Here is a 21,096-nt window from a genome sequence, read left to right on the forward strand (position 1 = left end):
CCTTACAAGATGGAGCAGCTTTGTCCTCTGCTCCTGTGATCTATTAGATCTGTTACCGAGCTCATGGTATGTTTTGCCAAATTCAATTAATTATTTATGGAGAGCGTTGGGACACCGTTCGGAATTGGATTAGCGTCTCTTGTGCGCTCTGCTCCGGAGTTCAAGCCATAAAAACCTGTCGGGCTTAAAAACGCATCTGCTGCCCGAAAGCATGACCATCTATCACACGCGTGTCTCAATCCGCATTAAAAGAAGTCCTCCTTTCAAATCTCGCAGTGAATTGCTGGTGGGTATCGACAGTCTTCACTTTTGTTTGCATGGGGGGTGGAAGGAAGCGATGGAGGAGGAAGGGAGAGGGGGGGGCCCTCCTTAACCCCTCCTCCTGTCCCCGCTACATGTGAAGGGAAAAAGAAATCCGGCCGGCCTCCTTTCCATTCCCATGGATCATATTACTGAGACTCCAGCCCTGATACATCTGCTCTGCCAGTAATAACAGAGCGCGTCCCCGCGTCCCAGACCTGCGACCGTGGCGCCCCCTCCTCCTCCTCCTCCTCCTCCGCCTCCGCCTCCTCCTCCTGCTCCCGCTCCTGCTGTCCTCCACTCAACACATTGTATTCTCTCTGTTATTTCTATTAGCACCGCGATCACGACGGTCCGCGCCGCATGTGCCCTTCAAGCTCCCCGGCTGTAGCGCGTCCCTGCTCCATCCCTCCCGTGCGCCCCAGAGGCGAGTAGCGGCGGCGGAGCGAGGTGAGCGGCGGCTCCCGGTGCCATCGAAGATCGTTTCGGGGTTTTTTTTTTTGTCTGTGCGCTCCGTAGGCTGCTGAGTGTGGGCATCCTTTCTGCTGCTGTCGCTGCTGGCTCCGAACAGAGGACAAGAAAGGGCGGAGGAACCAAACTCAGATCTCCATATCTGATGCTTGAAGCCGTTTGAACCGACGGATATTTCGCCAGATTTTCCTCTTCCCGCGACGCTTTTTGCTGTTTTTTTTTTTTTTGCCACCATGGAGACGGTAGAGAAGGAGTGCGGAGCGCTAGGTGGATTATTCCAGGCCATCGTGAACGACATGAAGGTAACACGCATGTATATTCCCGCAGAATAATCTGGGGTCGAGGAGACGACTGTATATAAATATGAATGCATTTTTTAATAGCCTTTGTCTGTTTTCGCCGGGTCCCCCCCCCCCCACGCCCCCCCCCTGCAAACGCCGCAGCAGGTCAGACCGAGAGATGAAACATGTTTCCCTTTGTGTTATTTGCATAATGTGCAGCTTGTCTGTCAGGCTGACATCCAACGATGCTCCAAGCAGCGCTGCAGCCTCAGCGATGCACTGGAGCTGCATGGAAGCACCATCATAGGGCAAATTGGTAGATTCGGTTTAAGATCTGCGTGCGTGCCTGCGTGTGTGCTTCCATCATTTTGATTCAGGGTTCCTTATCACTGTTATGCAAGCTGGGAAAGGGCAGTGAGACACATTTTAATGTCACCGAGGACAAATGTAGGAGATCATTTGACCCCAAACCACCTTGTCCATCCCTGCATGGAGGCGTTCTGGTTGCAGCACCTCACCCCGACGGCAGATCCTGGGCCCGAATCTGGTCGTGCTCCGTGATGTTAGGCAGAAATGTCAGACGTAGTCGGAAACATGGACGAGCAACTCCCCCCCCCCCCCCCCACCGGTGTCGCATCTTTTTCACCGTAATAATGGTTCTTATTTATCTCTTCCACGCGTCCTGTGATGTATACGTGTGATGGGGGAGGGGGGCTGATGAAGGAAGTGGCACCGGGGTGGTCTGTTGTTGTTCACCACAACAGATGGAAAGTGTGAACATGTCCACCAGGCCCCCATGGCAGACTCTCATTGAGGGGGTCGTGGGTGCTACTGGGTGCTGATAATGAAGAACAAGTCAAGCATCAAGCGTCACTTTCCATCATCCCGATTTCCCTATTGATCCGGGGCCTTCTCTTGTCAGGCCCCAGTGAAACCAGCCCTCGGCTACGAGCAGCTCTGGTTTGACTTCATATATTTTCCTTTTGTATTGTGCCAGAGTGGGGGCTGGGGTGGGTGGGTGGTGGAGGGGGTCTTTTAGAAAGAGGCGGCCCGTGTATTGATAAGCAGCACACATGAATGAGAGCGAAGCCCTTAGTCAGCACAGTGTCCACGTCCGCTGTCTGAGATCTGACCTCATTTTGGCCGCTTGGCTGGGCCGTGCGAGCCTGTCAGACCGGCTTTACCCCCCCCCGGCAGTGGCGCACCAGTGCAGCTTCCCTCTGCTGATCTCACTGTTTGCAGCGTTCACCCGAATGACACCCACGCGGGGCTTTGGCCGAACCAAACACCCCCTCAAAAGGCTGCAGCGGCTTTACAGATACGCGAGCAGGCAGCCGTAAACCACCGAGCAAAGGAGGTGGTGGGAAGCGAAGTGGCTGAGCTGGAGTAGATCAGAGAAGAGGAATTAGGTCAGCGGCGGATGTCATTCAAAGCCCGCGTCTGTGGAACGGCAGCCACCATTTTCGACAACCCCCCCAACCCCCAAAAAATCCCTGCGCCGGATCTCTGAGGATGCTGGCTGCAGCCTCACCCTGGCGCGAGAGAGGAAGAGCCCCGCGGTTCTCTTCCTTTCCTGTGTTTGTCTCCTCCGTCGGCCTCCCGGGGAGCTGCTGGGTGTGGGTGAAGAGAGAATTATGTGTGTGTGTGTGTGTGTGTGTCCCCACCCTTGCCTCTCCGCATGGAGCCCTCTTTTACATGCATCTTCACCCTCCACCCTCAGCTGTCTTGGCAGAGCATCCCTCTGACTCCCCCCGGGAGTCACAGGCTGCACAAACTAATGAGACACCTGTCGGAGTCCGGCGCAGACGCGGCGGCCCGGAGACGTTCGTGGCGGCCGTGACGGCCGCTTTCCAGAAGCTTTCGAGAGAGAATTTTAACGGCCGTTGCTGCCTGGATGGAACAATAACTGGTGTAGAAGAAGAGAGGAAGGGGAGGTTACACCGGGGTTATTGGATTCAGGCTCCTACTTTAATGAGATCTAAGCCCTGAATGTGCTTTCTGTTTGTTTTCTGCTCTTATGCAGTAGCTCAAGGCGGCCTGTGATGATCCAGCCTTAAATCTCTTCCAGGTTTTTCAAAGGCAGGCTCTGCTACCTGCTCCGTGCACATAAACCCCCCTTGATGTACGAGCCTGCACACACAGAGGGCTCATGCCCACCACAGGCCGTTAGATCCCAAGATCTCTGAAGATAATATTATAAGTGCGCACATAATTGAGCCATGAGAAGCTGCAGTGACCTTTTTAAAGGCGAGTTGGAGCTCAGAGTTTAAACAGCAGCCAGTTTTTCAGCCTGAGGGAGGGAAAAGTTGAGCTTTGCTTCAGCTAATTGCATCAGAATTTCAGTGTCTTATCAGAGTTGTGTATGGAATTTTATTAAACTACCAGATTGTATCCTGTTGTGGAGAACATCATGTCTCTTTGTGTGTGTCTGTGACATCCAAATGTCCTTGCTGGAGAAGTTTATTTGTCTTCATTCTCTGTTCCCTCGACAGAGTTCTTACCCTGTGTGGGAAGATTTCTGTGCCAAGGCCACGAAACTGCACTCTCAACTCAGGTGAGGACAAATTCTCAGCTCACTGGAAAAAAAACAAGTTGTGTAACTGATACAGGCGCAGTGAATAAGTGCTGATGTGTTTCCAGGACCACAATTTTGGCAGCAGTGGCCTTTTTAGATGCCTTTCAGAAGGTGGCGGACATGGCTACAAACTCCAGAGGTAAGGCTTTTGTCTTTAAAATTCAGTCTTGCCTCCTAGAAATGAAGCCAAAAAAATAGTTTTAAAACTCTGCCTTTATCTTTCTAAACGATAATAGCTGATCCACTGAAGATTTCTGTCTCCGTTTAAAGTTTTTTCAAGTTTCAAAACCATATTTGCATCGTAGCATGAAAGATGCTAGGGCAGACGCTCTGCTACCTTGTGATATTTCGTGTTGACTTCTGAAGTTTCCTCAAGATCCTTGAAGCTGCGCAGACATTCACGGATCAAACTATCACGTGAAGTTGTCGGGATTTAGGAGATATCTGTTGATTTTGTCGCTGACACGCGACATAAGATTTAAGAAACAGCCGAATGCAGAAGTTAAGTGCAGTCTTTAGAGATGGTTTAAAGGGTGTTTCCCTCCCACGTGGGGACTAGTAGCTGTAGGGCTCTCAAACTATACCGTTTATTCTTTTGCTACGAACGCTTGAGTCTCATAGTGAAAGCGATTTATGCATAATCCGACCTCCGAACTCCACCTCTTTGAATGCCATGTCACACATTCCTTCATCAAAGATGGTCCTAGGGGGGATAGATCTGGGGTATGCAGGCGGGGGGGGGGCTCAAAGAAGTGAAAATCTGAGCTTATTGTTTCTTCAGTCTTAATGAGGTCTGCTGATCTGCTTAGTCACCCTGGTGGTGGCTGTAGACATGTCGGACAGAGAGGCGGCTGATTAACACAGATTTCTACGCAGCCGATCGTCGAGAGCAGTATGTAGGTCAAAACCACGCACGCCGCACCAAGGCTCCTGGCCTGCATGCGTGTGAACGTCCTACGAACAGAGCACGGTGAAATTGAAAGGGTGACAGCTGGTGGCCGGCCACCTGACCTGGGAGGTCACATGTCAACATGGTTTTGAACAGTTTGCACTGGTGGAACCCTCAGTGAGCACTCGCTGCTAAATATCCCAGGAGTCACGGGTTCCCTGCCGTACTTCCAAAGCCGGTCTGGTAACAGGGAGTTTTATTGATATGGGCACCATCGACTTAAGTCATTGACTGGCTGCTCCAGTAAATCAGGCAGGCAGGTTTTTAAAGAGAAGTGTTTATAGTAAATAAAGGGAAAAGAGCAGAATAATATTGTAGATGGAACAGAGAGGTGAGAGGAGGTTTGAGTTCTGTAGCTTTGGATGCCTCAAATCCCCTGAAATGTGTCACTGATACCTCCACCCACTCTGTTCTAGCAAGGACATGAACTTTAGGAAGAATTCTTCACCGACCCCATAATGCTGAGAACCATATGGGATGAAAAAACAAGGTTCAGATTAATGTCACTTATGGCTTAATTGTATCGTTTGCAGGACTATAAATTATATTTGATTGTCTGCACACTCTTTTGGTTTGGATTTGTGGTCAAATATTTCAACCTAAGCCATGGGATTTGGGTCAGATATCTCCGTCAGTCATAAAAATGTTATGGATCTACATACCTTTAATAGAACTTTAAATGTTTTAGTAATAAAACCTGTCCATCTGGCTTGTAAGCTAATGTCCTGCTAGCTCCAGAGCATTGTCAATATTTATTGGAGCTGGAACCGTGGACTGGGGCAACCTTTTAGTCCTGCACAAGGCAGAAGCTGCAGTACTGTCAGATGCATTTAACCTCCTTACAGCTGCAGCTAACATCCTAAATTCACTCTTGATTTTGCACTCAGCAGAAGGTCAGGGCTGCTCAGCAAATGGTGGCACGTACAATAAACAGAATTCAAGGATGACTAGCTAAGTCTCCATCCCCCTCCCCTCTGTTTCCCTTTTCTGTGCGAGCGTCTGGGTCGGCCTGCCTGCAGAGCCTCCCGCACTGCCATATAGGGCTGATTTCGGCACAGGAAAAGGCCGTATGATATGATCTGTTGTCCATCACTGCCCCTGGTCTCGTGTTAGGGGATGAACTGCAGCTGCTGGCACAGCTGGAGGTTTCATCACATTTGTGTTCTGCTTCCTTTAATCTACCTTTAATGCACTCACCCCTTGTTCGTTCTTTAAACCCTCTCAAACATGCACGCACTCCACAATCTGTGCGTGTGTATGTTTCCAGAGCTAAAAGTAGTTTAGAATTCTTTCCGGCGCTTCAACCTTAGCACTTTTTTTCCACGTCTCCTTGACGACGTGCATGCTCATGCCTTTTATGGATAATACCTTAAAATGAGTGGATGCGACGTCTGCCAGCTAATTGCAGCAGCCAGAATGGGAGAAATTCACCTTCACATCCACTGGGTGGTTTCTGCCGTGATCGGCTGTTCGTCGACGGGCTTCAGTGCTGGATCTCACACTCAGAACGCAGTTCAAGTGGAGACAAATTGTCGTGACCGTGTTTGCACATTGACAGCTGCGTTGCTTTGCCGCGAGAATTTAAATGGCGCAGACTGTACTGGTCTCCTGTCACCCAAGGAAGGTGACAGTTTGACCTTCAGTCAATGCTGCCCTGTGGAGACGGGCTGATAGACCAAATTGGATTTAATGACTTCCTGCTCTGTCCCGATTTTGTGTTCATTCATAACACAAACAGCTGTATTAAAGGTCTGTTTAACTTCCTCTTTGCACCTCCGTCTGCAAAGATATTTAATCTTCCCTTTGCCCATGTGTTCGTTTGCAGGGTTAACGGTCACAGCCCTGGCGTCGGCGTCTGTTTTTTTTATGGGGCAGCTGGAAGGGTCGGCTGCACGGCGTGCTGGCACCCTGCCTGACGGAGTTGTTACAGGCTGCGCCAGTGTCTAAAGACATGTCTGTCCCAGCGTAGTGGCAGCTCACATCTGGGTTCAATAGAGGTCCACCAACCACAAGTCAAGCCACAAGTCTCTACTGGATGAGTGTATGTGGAGGATTTCGTCCCTTTAAAGATAGCTGTTTCATGTCTCAACGCCCATCTTTCCTGGGGCATGTTTTCTTTTTATTTATAGCTTCCAGAACCCCCCAGGTTTTGTTGAGTTGACCGTTTTGCGAGGTGGATTTAACAAGAATATATTTATCTAGAGAATAGTAGGCTCTGTGTTTGGTGTGGATGGCGCATTGAGGTGGAAAGCTGACTGTATTTATTCCAGTTCAGGTGGGTGAAGATGAAAGTCAAAGGTCCCAGAGTGCAGGGGCAATGGGCCGTCAGGCTGCAGGCTCCCGACATAGTCAGCAATTGAGGAGAGTCCGGTGGAGGGTAGTTTAGGTGAGGTGGGGGTTGTGACTGCAGTGGGATTTCTACAGCTCTGGGTATCCAGGCTAGTAGAGGCGTTTGGATAATCCTCTTAGCCCCACTCTGTAACACACAGACACAGCCACCCTTCCCTTCTCTTCCTCACCATCCACCCCCAGTTTCACAATTCATAACAAACTGGGATCACTGGTCCTCTCTGTGATGCCCCCGCGAGTGCGCGTCAACAATGACGACAAAAAACCCTCTTCACATCTGGGTGCCAGAGCCTGTGGAGTGCAGACGCCATCACACCCACACACAGACATAATGTTCCTGCGGGTTCCTCTCTGTCTGGCTAGCTCTTACTCATGCCGTCCACGCTCGCTGGAGGAATGGACGCGCGTTAGTAGATCAGCGTTTGAGCGAGGTGGTAAGCTGCTTGGCTCTTGTGCTTCTCTGGGCTGGCAGATGGGACGGATATCCCTACCTACCATCTGGAGAGCCTGGCATGGGAGGGATGCGACTTCGGCCTAGTGCAGCGTGAGATCAGCGGATTAATGTCCCCCCGCGCTATCCCAGCATAGCTATTTTTACAGACATGTCAAATAATGAGTGTACCCGTGCGACCGGCACTGGCATCCATCAAGTATGACATTTCAAGCCAAAGTGTGATTCCCGTGTTGTCCAAGGACAAGGGTTAGGCCTGCATACACACGCCTGACTTAAACAAACAGGCTCGCAGATGTTACAGATAGATGCATAACGGTCTGCTGCATCATTCTGCTCATTGTCTGCTCAACGGGTTTTGGTATCCTTCTACCCATTAGCCAGGGGACCCTGACAAATGCTGACAAACTGCACTTATTCCTCTCTCTGCTGTCTGTCTCAATTTTGCAGCTATTAGGATGAACAGCAAAGAGAAAAAAAACCATGTCTGGAACAGTGATGTAAGGGCCTGGCGATAAAACAGGGAAAATAATGCAAAAGCAAACATCGGTCTGCATAACTTTTGTTCTGTGGCCCAATACCAAGCTGAGAAGGAAAAACACCAGCCTGGAGGAGAACATCGCGTTCGGCTACATCCTGAATGTGAACTCAGGAGACGGGAGGGAAAAGGCAGAGGAGAGTGCCAGAAGGAGGAATGTGAGGGAGGATGTAAAGGAGTGAATGAAAATGTTCTGAGCGACGCTGCTCTTCGATCAGCCGGTGAGGGAGTTAGTCGGTTCGTGCCCTTCAGAGGTGGAATGTCTCAAAAATATTCGGAGAGAAACAACTGCAGAACCTGGGACCTTCCCATCAGCCTCAGCTGGAGGGCTGATGAACATAATAATATCAGCAATCACGATGAGAATCACAAATATGAGCAGGATGAAACATTATTGTAGCGTATATTTGACTTGTGCTCTTGGTAAGATTACATTCTTCTAAAATATAGTTCATATCTGGCTTTTTTTTTTATTCTGGCAAGATTATTTGGGAGATTTATTTCATTCGTATTTCCCCTTGTTCACCAGTAGCGTGGATCTTTTTTGGCTCTCATCATATGCTTTAACGTGAATTCCACAAAGTTTTCGTTGGTCCCTCCCAGCAAGGTTTCACCTCGCTCGGCACCGAGGAGAAGGGGGAGTGACTCCAGGCTCCGTGGTTGCAGGTGGGACGTGGCGCTTTTGAAGCTGGGTTGGCATTGTTTGCATGATTGTTTGCAAATGAGCTGAGCCGCGGGAAGTCTTGGCAGAGCAAAGCAGTGGGCAGGACGCTGTCAGCTAAGATGAAGGGTGTAAAAATGGGACAGCCTGAGTCATCGGATTCAGCGAGCCCACAGCACTTGCAGCAGTAAACATTTAGAGGCAGCTTGCCTTTTACCCGGAATTTCTGTGTATTTCGGGATTGTCCAGAACCGAGTCGGACAGGGTTTCTGTCCCGTCTCTGTTTCCCATTCCTTCTGCACAAATAAAACACATCTGGGCCAGCGGTTAGTTTATTTTTAGCAGCATTTATGTTCCTGAACAGGAAGCCCCTCCAACAGAAAAATATTGCTTCCTCCTTGTTCTCTTCCTCCTCCTTCTCAATCTTAATGCACTCCAGAACATGTTTACACCATGACACACGGGTATGTCCCCGTCTGTGCCTGTTTCTGCTGTGGTTGCTGCAGACAACAATGGCTCGACTGTAGTTTTGAGAGGGTGCGACTAAAACAATTGATCTGGAGCCATTTTCCCCTTTTCATTAGCATTGTTGCTGCTGGAAACGACATCCCAGCAGCATGGAAGTGAGACCAAGGTGTTTAATGAGATTCAGGTTTTCGCCAGTGTAACTTTTTCAGCTTTTTTTGATTATTTCCAGCTTCTTAAATGTGACGTTTAGCTGCCCTTTTCTACTGCGCTGTAAATTTAACAGCTCCGGTTATGGACTCATGGAAGCTTTAAAGAGCTCAACATGGCCTCTGGCTGGAAATTGAGCTGGTAGTTTGATGTTTCATTGATGGATTGAGTGGCAGATACATTTTCCATACAGTTATTTAGTAGTTTCGTTATGAACCGCATTTCCATAACAGACAACTGCTTCTCACTTTCAAGTGTGGCAGGAACACAAACAGGGCTGGGAAGAAGCTTAAAATACTAAAGAACACAAACAACGTTGGCCTAGTTTCCCCCAACGCACAATAATTCCCTCAAACAGTCAGGCCACAGTAATAAAACATAATTTTCCTCTCACACACCTCATTTAAAATGAACAGTAGAAACCAAGTGATGAAGACTTTGGCTTTTTTGTCGCCATCTTAGAGTCCTGTGAAGTGAAGACTTCAGAGCACGAGGATACAGCGCACATTTTTGATCGCAGAGACTGCAGAGTTTCTTAAAACGCTATCTGTCATCCTCAATGAGCGTCTTCCTGCCGCTGCGCGCCACTTCTTCCACGATCGATATCTGCTCGTGGATGTTTTATCCACTCTTCTCTCCATCAAACGACATTATTCCCTAACAAGACATGCAAAGGACGCTGCCTTATTTTTAATAGCATCAACTCCCGCCGAGCTGCGCTCCATCTGCACTTTGAAGGGAGCGTTTGATGATGTTTTATACGTCGAGTCGTTTCCTCGACTGGTGTCTAAACAAGACCACCAAAGCTGGCGAGAATTCCTCCCCATTCATTCTCTTTTCTTTTAGTCATGGCTGCATGACGCGGGCGCCTGTTTGGAGAGCAATAAATGTAAAACTGCTGCTTGAGAGTTTTGCAGGAAGCCGCCCACGAGCCAATAAGATTTAATTTACATTTGTTTACACTGGACCTAAAAAGTATGCACGTATTTGTAAAGAGCCCTCTATTGCACCTGCAGCTGACACTTCCTCTAACCCCAGACGGGGCCACCTTTTGCAGTGTGTACCCTCTTTCATCGTCCCTTCTCATCTTGCAGCTTGTTTCAGCCGTCAGTGGCCTCCACTGTGTCCCTGCCAGTCCACATTCTGGAGCGCTTAAAAACAAGCAAAGTAGGCTAAACGCGCGAGGATGGGGCCATCTATACCAGCTCTGTAACCAAGGTGCCGGCCCCAGGAATAACTGTTTTGTCGTGCTTTGATGGAATTTCCTTGGCTAAGCAGCAGCTGGGCTGGAGCTTAACAGGAAAAAGAACAGGGACTTGGTTTTCCTGGACGTGAAATTGTGAGGATGTTCTGTACCTTTTTACCTCTGTGGCCCACATAAACATGCTTTTATTGACACAGGAAGCAGAGGGATAGAGAGTCGACTTCAAAGAACTGGACTCAGCTTGAAGGATAGCCGTTAACACACGGAACCAGCTACTGCAGGATCTCCAGGCCGGTAGTCTCGAGTGCAAAAGAAACCTGAGCCAAACAGCAGCATGAGATGCTAAAAAGGAGACATAGTTAAGCCGAGCCTCCATGTTGAAGACATTAAGGCAGGAGGCCTGCGGCAGTTTGGCTCCTGGCTCCCGGGCTCCTGGCAGGAGAGTCCGCTATAAAGCAGGCCTTTAAAAATGCTCCTCCTTCTTCATGGAATCAGCATTTTTAATAAGAACCAGAGATCTGGATGGGACCGCTCACTAAACGCTCAGACCACACTGTGTTGATTGGGCTACTTAAAGGTTCCCAGTAAAACCCAGTGGTTGGGGGTTTTGACATTCCCTGTATGTGTGTTCCACTAGTGGATCTTGTGGTGATTGATTTAATTCAATATGAAGGTATCGAACAGGACAGCGGCAGCCACTGGCAGTGCTGATACGCTCAAACACACGCGCTCTGTTCAGTTCAGGCGTCGTAAGATAAACGGCCGGCTTATGTAACACTTCTGCTCACTCCCGATCCCTGCTGTGGTTCATGCATTCCCATGAGAGTGTCCGATATGAGCTTGACACGGCTCCCCAGGGTCCAACCCACTCAAATAATCACTTGCCTGGCCCCTGAAAATTTTAAGCCAACTTTTTTTGGCTCCTGGATAAACGTGTGAATCCTCCCATCTTTTCACAAGCCTGTGTGTATTTAGGGGACATGGAAGTGAATCACACTGATTCTGTCCATCCGGCTGTGGCCAGACAGACTCCCGGCCATGAGCAGGAAAACCTTGGGACCTCTCCAGGATGTAGCTGTCAGCTGACCCCACCTCGAGTAGGGGAAGGGAGGGGAGAGGAAGAGAAACTGACAGGTGTCCCTGGGACAGCAGCAGTGGGACGGCCTGTCCTGGTGATTGAACGCTTCATATCACTCGCTGCCCCCGTGGTGCCCCGAGCATCCTGTGACAGTTGATTTACAGCTGTGCCTCTCATGTCATGTGTTGGAAGTAAAGGAAACATAGACTGTGCACGTGTGTTCGGGCCTTGTTTTCCTGTGCTTATGAACCCCTGTAGGCTGTTGCATTACAGGCATAACACCGGTCCATCTATGCCTGTTTACATGTAACTCACAGGTACAGCTTCCATATGGTAACAGCATTACATCCTAATACATTTTAACACCCGTATGCGCGACAGCTGGATGACCTCTGACCTCTAACCCTCCCCTTGGATCTGAAAAGCAAAACAGGCCCCGAATATCCCACCCATCCTGTCCCAAACAGGCTTAAGCTATCTAGCATCTGCATGACAAAAGCGTCCAAAATTGCTGAACTGGTGCAGCCGTTGCCGAGGCTGGCGCCAGAAATACTCTTTGAACTGGAGAGGACTGATGGAATGTAGCCTAGTTTCTTTTTGTGATAACTGGAAAATGGCACAGATCTCACCGGACGGCTACTCAGAGCATTCCACGCCCCGTCTCTTGTTTCAGGCTTGCTATATTTGTCTTCTTTCTCTTTCATTCCATGCCATCACTCCATCTTTCTGCCTCCAGTTTGTATGTTGCAGGTTAGGGCTGCTGTGGTCTTGCTGCCTTTCTGGCCTACATGAGTCGTGTTTAGGAAACAGACAGAACAGGAAAGGCAGAGCAGGCAGGGAAGAATAGAGGGATATCCCCTTACAGGGTTGACTCCTTTTCCCTCCAAGGTGTTGAGGGCTGTTATATCCCTAACACCAACACACACACGCACACACAAACATACATTCAATCCTTCTTAAGAATATGAACACGATATGAACACATTCAATCTCTGCAAAGCCTAAAACACGTCATGTCCCTTTTCATTCACTGTTATTGTGTATGTCTGTGTGTGGAGAGAGACCCCCAGATTAGCCCTATGTGGGCCAGATTACAACAGGGTCGCGGCTGTCACATATTACAACCAGCCTGTGAACTATTATTAAGTCAGTGATCCAGTCAGGGCTAAAGGGGCTAAAAACCCATTTAATTACACTTTAGCAGATGGATAAAATACGAAAAGCAAGCTGCACAAGCTGTTCTTGTCACTCTGGTGGCACTAGTGTGTATTTCCTCTCTTTATTTTTTTTCATTTTTTAAAAAATGTTCAACTTTTTGAGTTGTCTCTTTTCTCTGAGCCAGAATGACGTTTGAAGCCTCTGTACAGCCAGCACATTTACACCTAGTGGCCGTATCGGGTAATGCAGCGCCAGCAGGAACGGTGCACCTGACAGGAGAGACTTTTCAACATGCATTCTTTACAGCTCCTTGTGGGAAATCCAATTTTTAGGACAAGAGACATGTTTGATCTCAAGTGACAATCTCTAAGTAGACATTTCTTTTCTCTCAAGGAGCCACCAGAGATGTTGGCTCAGCTCTGACAAGGATGTGCATGCGACACCGAAGCATTGAAGCAAAATTGCGCCACTTCACCAAGCAAGTGTATTTTCTTGTACTTCCACTCCACCTTTGTTGAGATGCTTGAATTTGAAGGTATATCTTTTTATGTCATCCATTTAAATTTCTCTTGGCCCACGCTGTGCTGCCACAGTGCTCTCATGGAAGGCCTGGTCACACCTCTCCAGGACAGGATTGAGGAATGGAAGAAGACAGCCAATCAGCTGGACAAAGACCACGCCAAAGGTCAGCAAGGCGCGGTCTCTATCTATTAATGCATATTGTGAATGCTCAACCACTTAAGTCAATTCTTGCCTGCATCTTTTCTTTTTCTTTCTCTGAACAGAATACAAGCGCTCTCGCCAGGAAATCAAAAGGAAGTCACTGGACACCATGAAGCTCCAGAAAAAAGCAAGAAAGGGTGAGACGTTGACTCAGACACACAGCTTTGGTGAATTTGGTGATACTGGACTGACTGGATGATAGTTTCGATCAAACTGGCGCCATCTAGAGGATCGTTTCAGGAATCACAGCCCAGTCAAATCAAAATGGCTGGTGCAGTTGCAGAGGCTCCTTTCCAGCTTTGAATATTTGCCTGTCTTGCTCTTATAAATCAGAGATGCTGTTCTCATTCCTGGCTGTGCTTCCTTTGACCCCTACCGCTGCCTGTGTTTAACTTTCCGTTCTCATGCAGGATTTACTGCAACACCAGCGCTAAAGGCTAATCACATTTATGCAATGATCTGATACGGCTAACGGTGCCTGTTCTTGTGTCTCCTCTCCTTTCCCGTTCCTGCACCCTTCCCATCTTTCTTTCTGGCTATTTCCATGGCTGTAGAGCTTCTAGGTATGTTGTTTGTGTTTGATCTTTACATCTTCTTCATCCATCATAAGCATCCTCAGAATAAACTGCCAGTCAAAAAAAAACCTTTGCATTTTTTGAATATAAAAACTAGAAGTCACATTTTTTTCTTCTGAATTTGCACATTGTGTTGTACCACCTCTACTGACCTTGTTTTGCTTCAGCCGTGCTCGCTTTTGGTATAAAATGGTTGTTCCAATCAATTCTAATTACACAGTAATGTTTAATTACTGCAGTCTGTCTGTGCGAGGACCGTTTCCATCATCTATGCAGTCATCTTTCATTGTGCTATATGTGAATTCAGATTGTGCATCGTGCTGATTTATATCCATTTTCAGGACCTGCACTTTAGCACCAGCTGCCTTACTTCAGTTCCTAAATGATGACATGTGTTCTCTGTCCTCACATCACCAAATACACCCACCATTTGGGTTATGTGTTCATCAGTGCATTGACCTGCAGTACACACAGTTCTGTCATTATGTTCCAATCATCTCATTTTTTTACCCTCCTCCCTGCACCCCGTGAAACATTCTTTCACTAATTATAACGTGCCCCCTCGTCTCTCCTCATTCCTGTCCTGTATCTCTGCTCCCCTCCGCCCCGTCCTCCTCCGCCTCTCCCTGGTCACGCAGGCCGTGGGAACCTGCGCCCCCAGCTGGACAGCGCTATGCAGGATGTCAGTGACTTGTATCTACTGATGGAGGAGACGGAGAAGCAGGCTGTGCGGAGAGCCCTCCTGGAAGAAAGGGGGCGCTACTGTACATTTATTAACATGCTGCAGCCTGTGGTGGTGGGGAACATTAACTTTTAACAACAAAATATTCTGTTTTGTTGCAATTTAAGTGACCCCAGTTTAATTTAAGCTGCCCTGTTTGCCCCTCCAGAACATAGAAATTGCCATGCTGGGAGAGGTGACACACTTACAGGCTATTGTTGATGACCTCACTGTGCTGACCGAAGACCCGCACAAGCTGCCGCCAGCCAGTGAGCAGGTAACACATTTCAGGTTGATAATATTGCCAGTCACGATGCCTAAATATTACAAAAATATGTGGAGATGGATGGCCTTATTTAATTATTCATCCTGCTCAGTTTTCCCTGCTGCTTGCCCAAAGTTCTTCATCTGTAACTGTCACATGTCTCTGCAGGTGATCCGGGACCTGAAAGGCTCCGACTATAGCTGGTCCTACCAGACCCCTCCTTCCTCCCCCAGCAGCACTGGTTCCAGGAAGAGCAGCATGTGCAGGTACTCCCCAATCACACACACACACACGCACACTTATCAGGATTCATCGCATATGGTAGCAATATTTTGCTAACGGTGGTTATAATTCACGCTGTTTGTGTACAGAAATGCATGGTCCTAATTTCTACCCATGTATTTTCAGTGACATGATTAGCTACAATCATTTACACTGTCGGCACACATACAGGCACACACTCACACACGTGTATGTGGAGCCAGACTCTCGCCGACCGTCATCACGGAGTACACGGCTCTTAACATTTGCTCTTGGCAGATTTGCAGCCCTCAAGCTCCTTACAGCCAGATTAGGTCCTGAGCTGTGAAAATGACAGCAGGAACGTGTGTGAAAACTGATTCTAGAGACAAACGTCTGGCCCATATAATTCAATCAAAGCAGGCACACTGAGAGAGAGAAGGGGACATGAATAACTCATGGTTGATTGGCGTGTTTCTGTTGGCATTTTCCTTTAAACTTCGGTTGGGTGGTCGGGAGAGTTAGTGGCATGTTCACTCATATATATTCTAGAGAGGGAGCAGAATAACACATGCTCAAGGTGAGACCCATTTTACGCAGCAGTGTAGCTAATTAACGCTATAGAAGAGCAGAGAAATACAGTTAATTAGACTGACAGTGGCAGGAGACAGAGTGTGAGGACAGCTGTTAAGCTTTGAAGCAAAGAAGGAAAATTCAAAGAAAATATTTTTTAATGCCCTATGATGTATCAGAACCAAAGAATGGCACTACTTGAACACGCGAAGATGCTTTTGTGCTTTTTGTGATTAATATTTCATTTATATTCTCTGTGTTCACAGTGGCCCAGAAATACAATTACAACAATCCTAGAGGGCAATAATGAGATTTATTGAAAGCTTGTTTTTCACCCTGCTGTTGTTTTATTAGAAGATTCTCTTTGAAAGACATTTCAAAGGAAAATGAATCGTAATTTTTTATCGAAATTTCCTTTTTACGGATCGTTGGTAAATACTGATTAATAAATAATGTGGGCAAATGGAATGCCTGATGCCAAAACACTTTTGTCCAGCAGAGAGCAGCATCAACCTGCTAAAACACCCCCATGAAGCGTTGTTGGGCAGCTCCCCCCTCCCCAGCAACGCACCATTCCTGCTTTAATGTAATTCAGAAAACTGACCAATCGTAGCCTGCCACCACGACCTCGGGGAGGGCCTGTCCTTGCTGACGGGAACTGATGGCACTCTGACAAACATCCTTTCATCTGAGCCGTTTGCACACGCCAGCGGGGTGCAACAGTTAGCCTTATTTATGAGTGAGAACAGTCACTTCTCTCTGGCTGTTTTTTTCCCACAGGGAACCTTTTTAATTTGAAAAGTTGTTAACTGCCTGTCACAGCTGCTGCCAGCAGCAAAGACGGTCGCCACGGTGTTCTCTGCTGGACAAGATAAAGTACACCGGTCCTGCTCAACAGTTGCCATTATATGCCTTAAAATATGGGGAATTCTCAGTGCTCCCGTACAGGTCATAATCTGGTAATCTGATCTCACTTTACATCAGATGAAATCAGTCTTGCACCCAAGCGACTATTATGGCGTTTGACATGCTGTCTGAAATAATTTGTTGCTGAAAATACTTAGGTGTTGGATATATACTGACATGCCATCCTCCCGACAGTCTCCTCCAGATGCCCTCTGCCGGAGCCCATCGGCTCAGCAGCGTCTCTTCCCACGACTCTGGCTTTGTCTCCCAGGATGCCAACACACACTCCAAGCCACCGTCCCCCATGCCTTCTGACATCACCAGCCAGGTAAAAGTGTAAAAAGTTAATGTGATCGGGGTAAAATAAGGGATTAACTTAAGCTTCTTGGTCCAGGGGGGTTATCATGATTCTCTGTATTGATTCATTCATTGTACAGCTCTGTTAGCATGTTAGCCTTTTAACATTTCAGACCTATTTGTCTCAGTAAGACCCTGATAGCCCAAGCTCCACTTTTTTTGCTGCAATAGTGCTTTGCCAGTTGGCAATGCTGAATTTTGCCCCCCACTGGACCGGGCTCTCATGGCTCTCGCTGTCTGAACATATTCCGGTTTAGAGAACAGACTGGCTCAGGCCAGCTGATGCAACATTTCTGTCAGAATAAATGATCTTACAGGCAGCTTCTTTTTTTTTTTTTTTCTTTCAATCGAGGCTACATAGGTCCCCACAGAGATGAAAATACCTCCTGCCTGAAACTCATCAACACTTCTCCAACTCTTCTCACCCCCTTTCTCCGTGGCTCTTTGGTCTACTTCTCTCCATTTCCTCCTCTCCCATTTTTCCCTTCCCCAGAAATCAACCAGCTCGGCTTCCTCCGAGGCCTCAGAAACCTGCCAGTCCGTCAGCGAGTGCAGCTCTCCGACAGCGGTTAGTACAGGGTGTGCTGCACAAGCACACTCGCAGACATGCACGCATTGGTACTTACATTACTCATTGTTACCTGTGGTCTAAAGAGGCCTGTAGGTTCCACTTGGTGAGAACTCATCACGGATGTGGAGCACTCTGACTCAGACTTGTCTATCCATTCCGCAGTTTGGCTCATGCTCATCCTTTGGTACCTTTCGCCCTGCTTTCTCTCACACTGGCACCATCATCAGGCCTCTCTCTGTTATACTTCCTGCGTCCCCCACATTTAAACACTCCCCCGGATCCAACACCCCCTCACCCACATCAAAGGTTCCTAGCTGGAAGGTTTGTTTTCATTTGCAATTTTACTTTTGGCTTTGCTCTCGTTCAACTTGCTTGTTGCTTCTTCTTTTTTTTTTGGAGATGCCTTCATGCACATTGATGAGCGTGTCGATGCCACAGTCACCGCTTTGCTGCCGCTCATCAAGCTCAGTTTCCAGTCTTTTCTCAAAAAGATGTGCTAAACTGAGAGTAACCCTTTCATTTAACAGCGCTCGCGCAGTCAAAATGCAGTCTACATAAGCTCATGAGCCAAATTTGCAGCTTCTGTGTTTTATGTGCCGCGCGAATGTTGGCCAAGGAACACTAGCATTTCACAGTTGGGAGTTTTAGTTTTGCTTCTGCTGCTGCAGGACTGGGCCAAGTCAGGTTCCTGCGAGACATCTTTGGCCAGCACTCTGCAGCGTAGGAGGGAGTCTGTAGATAAGATGAAAGAACTGGAGGCTCCGCCCAGCCCGCAGGGGCAGCCCGATGATCCCCACCGAGCGAGAGTTGGCCTGGGGAGCATGGCAGCCAAGGTGAGAGTAACCATTGAATCGTTCCAAGACCTGTGGTGAATGGAATGTATAAATGCGCTCTTATTTTGTGTGTTTACTCTCTGTCTCAGCATGGTGAGCCGCTCTCCCCTGCAGCCAGTACCCTAGCTATGGTTCTGACCCGGGGTTTGAGTATGGAGCAGCAGAAGAGCAGCAGGGACTCGCTGCAGTACTCCAGCGGCTACAGCACCCAGACTAACACCCCCTCCTGCTCCGAAGACACCATCCCATCACAAGGTAGGGAGACTCCTGTGTTGTTGGAATACATTTATAGCATCTGGACACCTTGCGGCAATCCTCTGAGGACTCTTCCTACACAGAAGACAAGTGAGTTAGAATTACAGGGCAGGCTGCTAAGATCCAAGATCAAACTCTGTCCCAAAAAAGACTTTTATAGATCATCAAAAAAAGTTGAAATGCACCAAAATGGAATGCTTCCTCCTGTGCAACAGTGCAGCTGCTATTCCATGTTTTTGGCTGTCGACGGGAATACACAATGAGCTGCAAATGACTCCTGTACCACTTTTTTCCCCTGTATTTTTCATCATCTTTCCTCCAGAATAAACTCTTTACGACTTCCTGTCACTTCCAGGTTCTGATTATGAGTGCTACTCTCTCAACGGGGATGCTGACAATGATGGACAGGCAGACTTTGACAAGTCCTCCACCATCCCGCGACACAGCAATATAGCTCAGAGTTATCGGCGCATGATCCAAACTAAACGGCCTGCCAGCACGGCGGGCCTGCCGGCGGGCAAGACCCTGCAGGGGTCCTCCAACGGGGCAGGCGGAAGCAGCCCCGGAGCCATCTCGTCCGGAACGGCGACCATACGCCGAACACCATCCTCTAAGACGGGAGTGAGACGCACGCCGTCCACATCTGGCCCCATTCCAATCCGACCCCCCATTGTGCCAGTGAAGACCCCCACGGTGCCAGATTCTCCGGGATACGCCAGCCCGTCCCGCCACTGCGTGGGCAGTGAGGAGTTCCTGTACAGCGACGACGCAGCCGCTGGTGACTACGTCAGGGCGTCACCCAAACGGAGGAGCCTCCCGGAGACTTCTTGGGGCTTTGTAGGAGGAGGAATAGACAGGCTAGTAGACACCCACCAAGGCGCCGGCGCATCCGCCCGAAGCGCCGAGGAGGACCCTCTGCTTGCCGCCAACCGCCACAGCCTGGTGGAAAAGATCGGGGAACTGGCGGCCAATGCCCACGCCCTCGGTGAAGGTCAGTTCCCCGTTGGGGGTTCACAGTCGGGAGATGCGGCATCCCTGGACCCCCTGGAGTCATCAGCTGCGACTAAGGAGGGCAGGGATATGCTGGTGTTAATACGGCGTGGGGTGAGGCTGCGCAAGACGATGACTGACGACAGGTCGGCTCCCAGAATCCTGCGGTAGCTCAAGGACAATCGAGGCTGCGAGGAAGCAGCCGTGGTGCCCTTATGTAAAAACTGAAGCTTTGTAGTGAAATTCAACAGCACTCGTGATTCATAAAGACCAGGTACATGTAACAAAGAGGATGTAAAGTGTGGTGAGAGAAGGCCAGTTTAGATTAATGACCATCGACAACGTCAAGTCATTTCATGTCATGTATGTACTGCGTACGTATATAGTAATCCATATTTGTTTTGGTTTTAATTCTGTTTTTGTCTGTGGGCTTTGTGACTCTGCATCTCTGCTCCCAGTTCTTTCTGCCCAGTTAGTCCCTTTAGATCCAGTGACGGACAATTCACTGCCGTAGGGATTGAATGCTCTGTGTCTCTGTTCTTGTTCTTATAATTATTATAATATTGTGCATTTCTTAACTGCCGCAGCCACCTGTAAAGTGATTGGCAAAGTGCTCTGTGAGCCTGTGTGTATGTTGTGTTCCTCATCCCTACTGTACAAGTACCGTATTACTGTTTTGTTTCAGGAGCTGAACAGCAGCTGTGTAAGTCATGTAAAAAAAAAAAAAGAGCAATATGGCAGTGTTTTTATTGCTGTACTGTACTGTCAATATATTCTGCAATTAAACGGGCTTTTTACTGTCGATTGGCTTAAATCTCTCTGTCTGACAAAATCCTACATTTATAGAGTAAATTGTACTGTTGCCAACACGCAGGTTTATTGTCCTGGCTTTCGTACCCACTTCCCCCCCCCCCCCCGAAGATTTATTTGTTCATTACACTTTCCTTTATATAAAAAGATTATTTTATGACATTATAGATCTTCTTCGGGTGTTTTATATGTCTCTGTGCGCTGGTCTCACTTGAAACAATTTCAAACGCACTATAGATGAAACTGTCCTCGGCTTTAGGATCTGCTGCGCTGCTGTTCTCAGGGGCGCCGGAGGAGGGCGCCAGAGACTTTCCGCTGAAGCCTAACCGAAAACGTAGCGTCAGCGTGAGCAGTAATGGAAGACATCAATCGACATTACTGCCAGTGTTAAGGTATTTGACAGACCGGGATTTAAATTATATGAAGGATAAAGAGAAACAGACGGTAAAAACGCTCTGCAACATCACAGATGAGCGACACCAATGTCCAAGGCATGATGTACTCGTGAAATCATTACTATTCCATTATTATCACTATTACTAAAAGTCTTTCCGTCTGTTTGTTGGTCTGATTCTAGGGCGGCTGTA

The 21,096-nt window shown here is 48.2% G+C and overlaps 1 protein-coding gene across 4 annotated transcripts; it reads left to right on the top strand.

The window, feature by feature from the left end:
* The first annotated feature begins 507 nt into the window (after positions 1-507).
* On the top strand, positions 508-20,501 carry mtss1la (MTSS I-BAR domain containing 2a). Of its 4 annotated transcripts, XM_029841588.1 has the most exons (16): positions 508-1,073; positions 3,545-3,606; positions 3,693-3,766; positions 13,084-13,168; positions 13,284-13,375; positions 13,476-13,550; positions 13,968-13,976; positions 14,627-14,784; positions 14,879-14,986; positions 15,143-15,240; positions 16,889-17,021; positions 17,544-17,618; positions 17,784-17,942; positions 18,290-18,454; positions 18,544-18,709; positions 19,065-20,501. In XM_029841588.1, exons 1-16 carry the CDS (start codon positions 1,005-1,007, stop codon positions 19,868-19,870), a joined length of 2,334 nt encoding a protein of 777 aa, XP_029697448.1. In that variant the 5' UTR covers positions 508-1,004; the 3' UTR covers positions 19,871-20,501. The 4 variants fall into 4 exon arrangements, with proteins under 4 accessions (XP_029697448.1, XP_011605639.1, XP_029697449.1 ...); XM_011607337.2 differs by lacking the exon at positions 13,968-13,976 and having other exon boundaries at positions 511-1,073; XM_029841589.1 differs by lacking the exon at positions 17,784-17,942 and having other exon boundaries at positions 516-1,073.
* Positions 20,502-21,096: the final 595 nt, after the last annotated feature.

This window comes from Takifugu rubripes, chromosome 9 (assembly GCF_901000725.2).
Source record: "Takifugu rubripes chromosome 9, fTakRub1.2, whole genome shotgun sequence".
In the NCBI taxonomy this organism is placed as follows: Eukaryota; Metazoa; Chordata; class Actinopteri; order Tetraodontiformes; family Tetraodontidae; genus Takifugu; species Takifugu rubripes.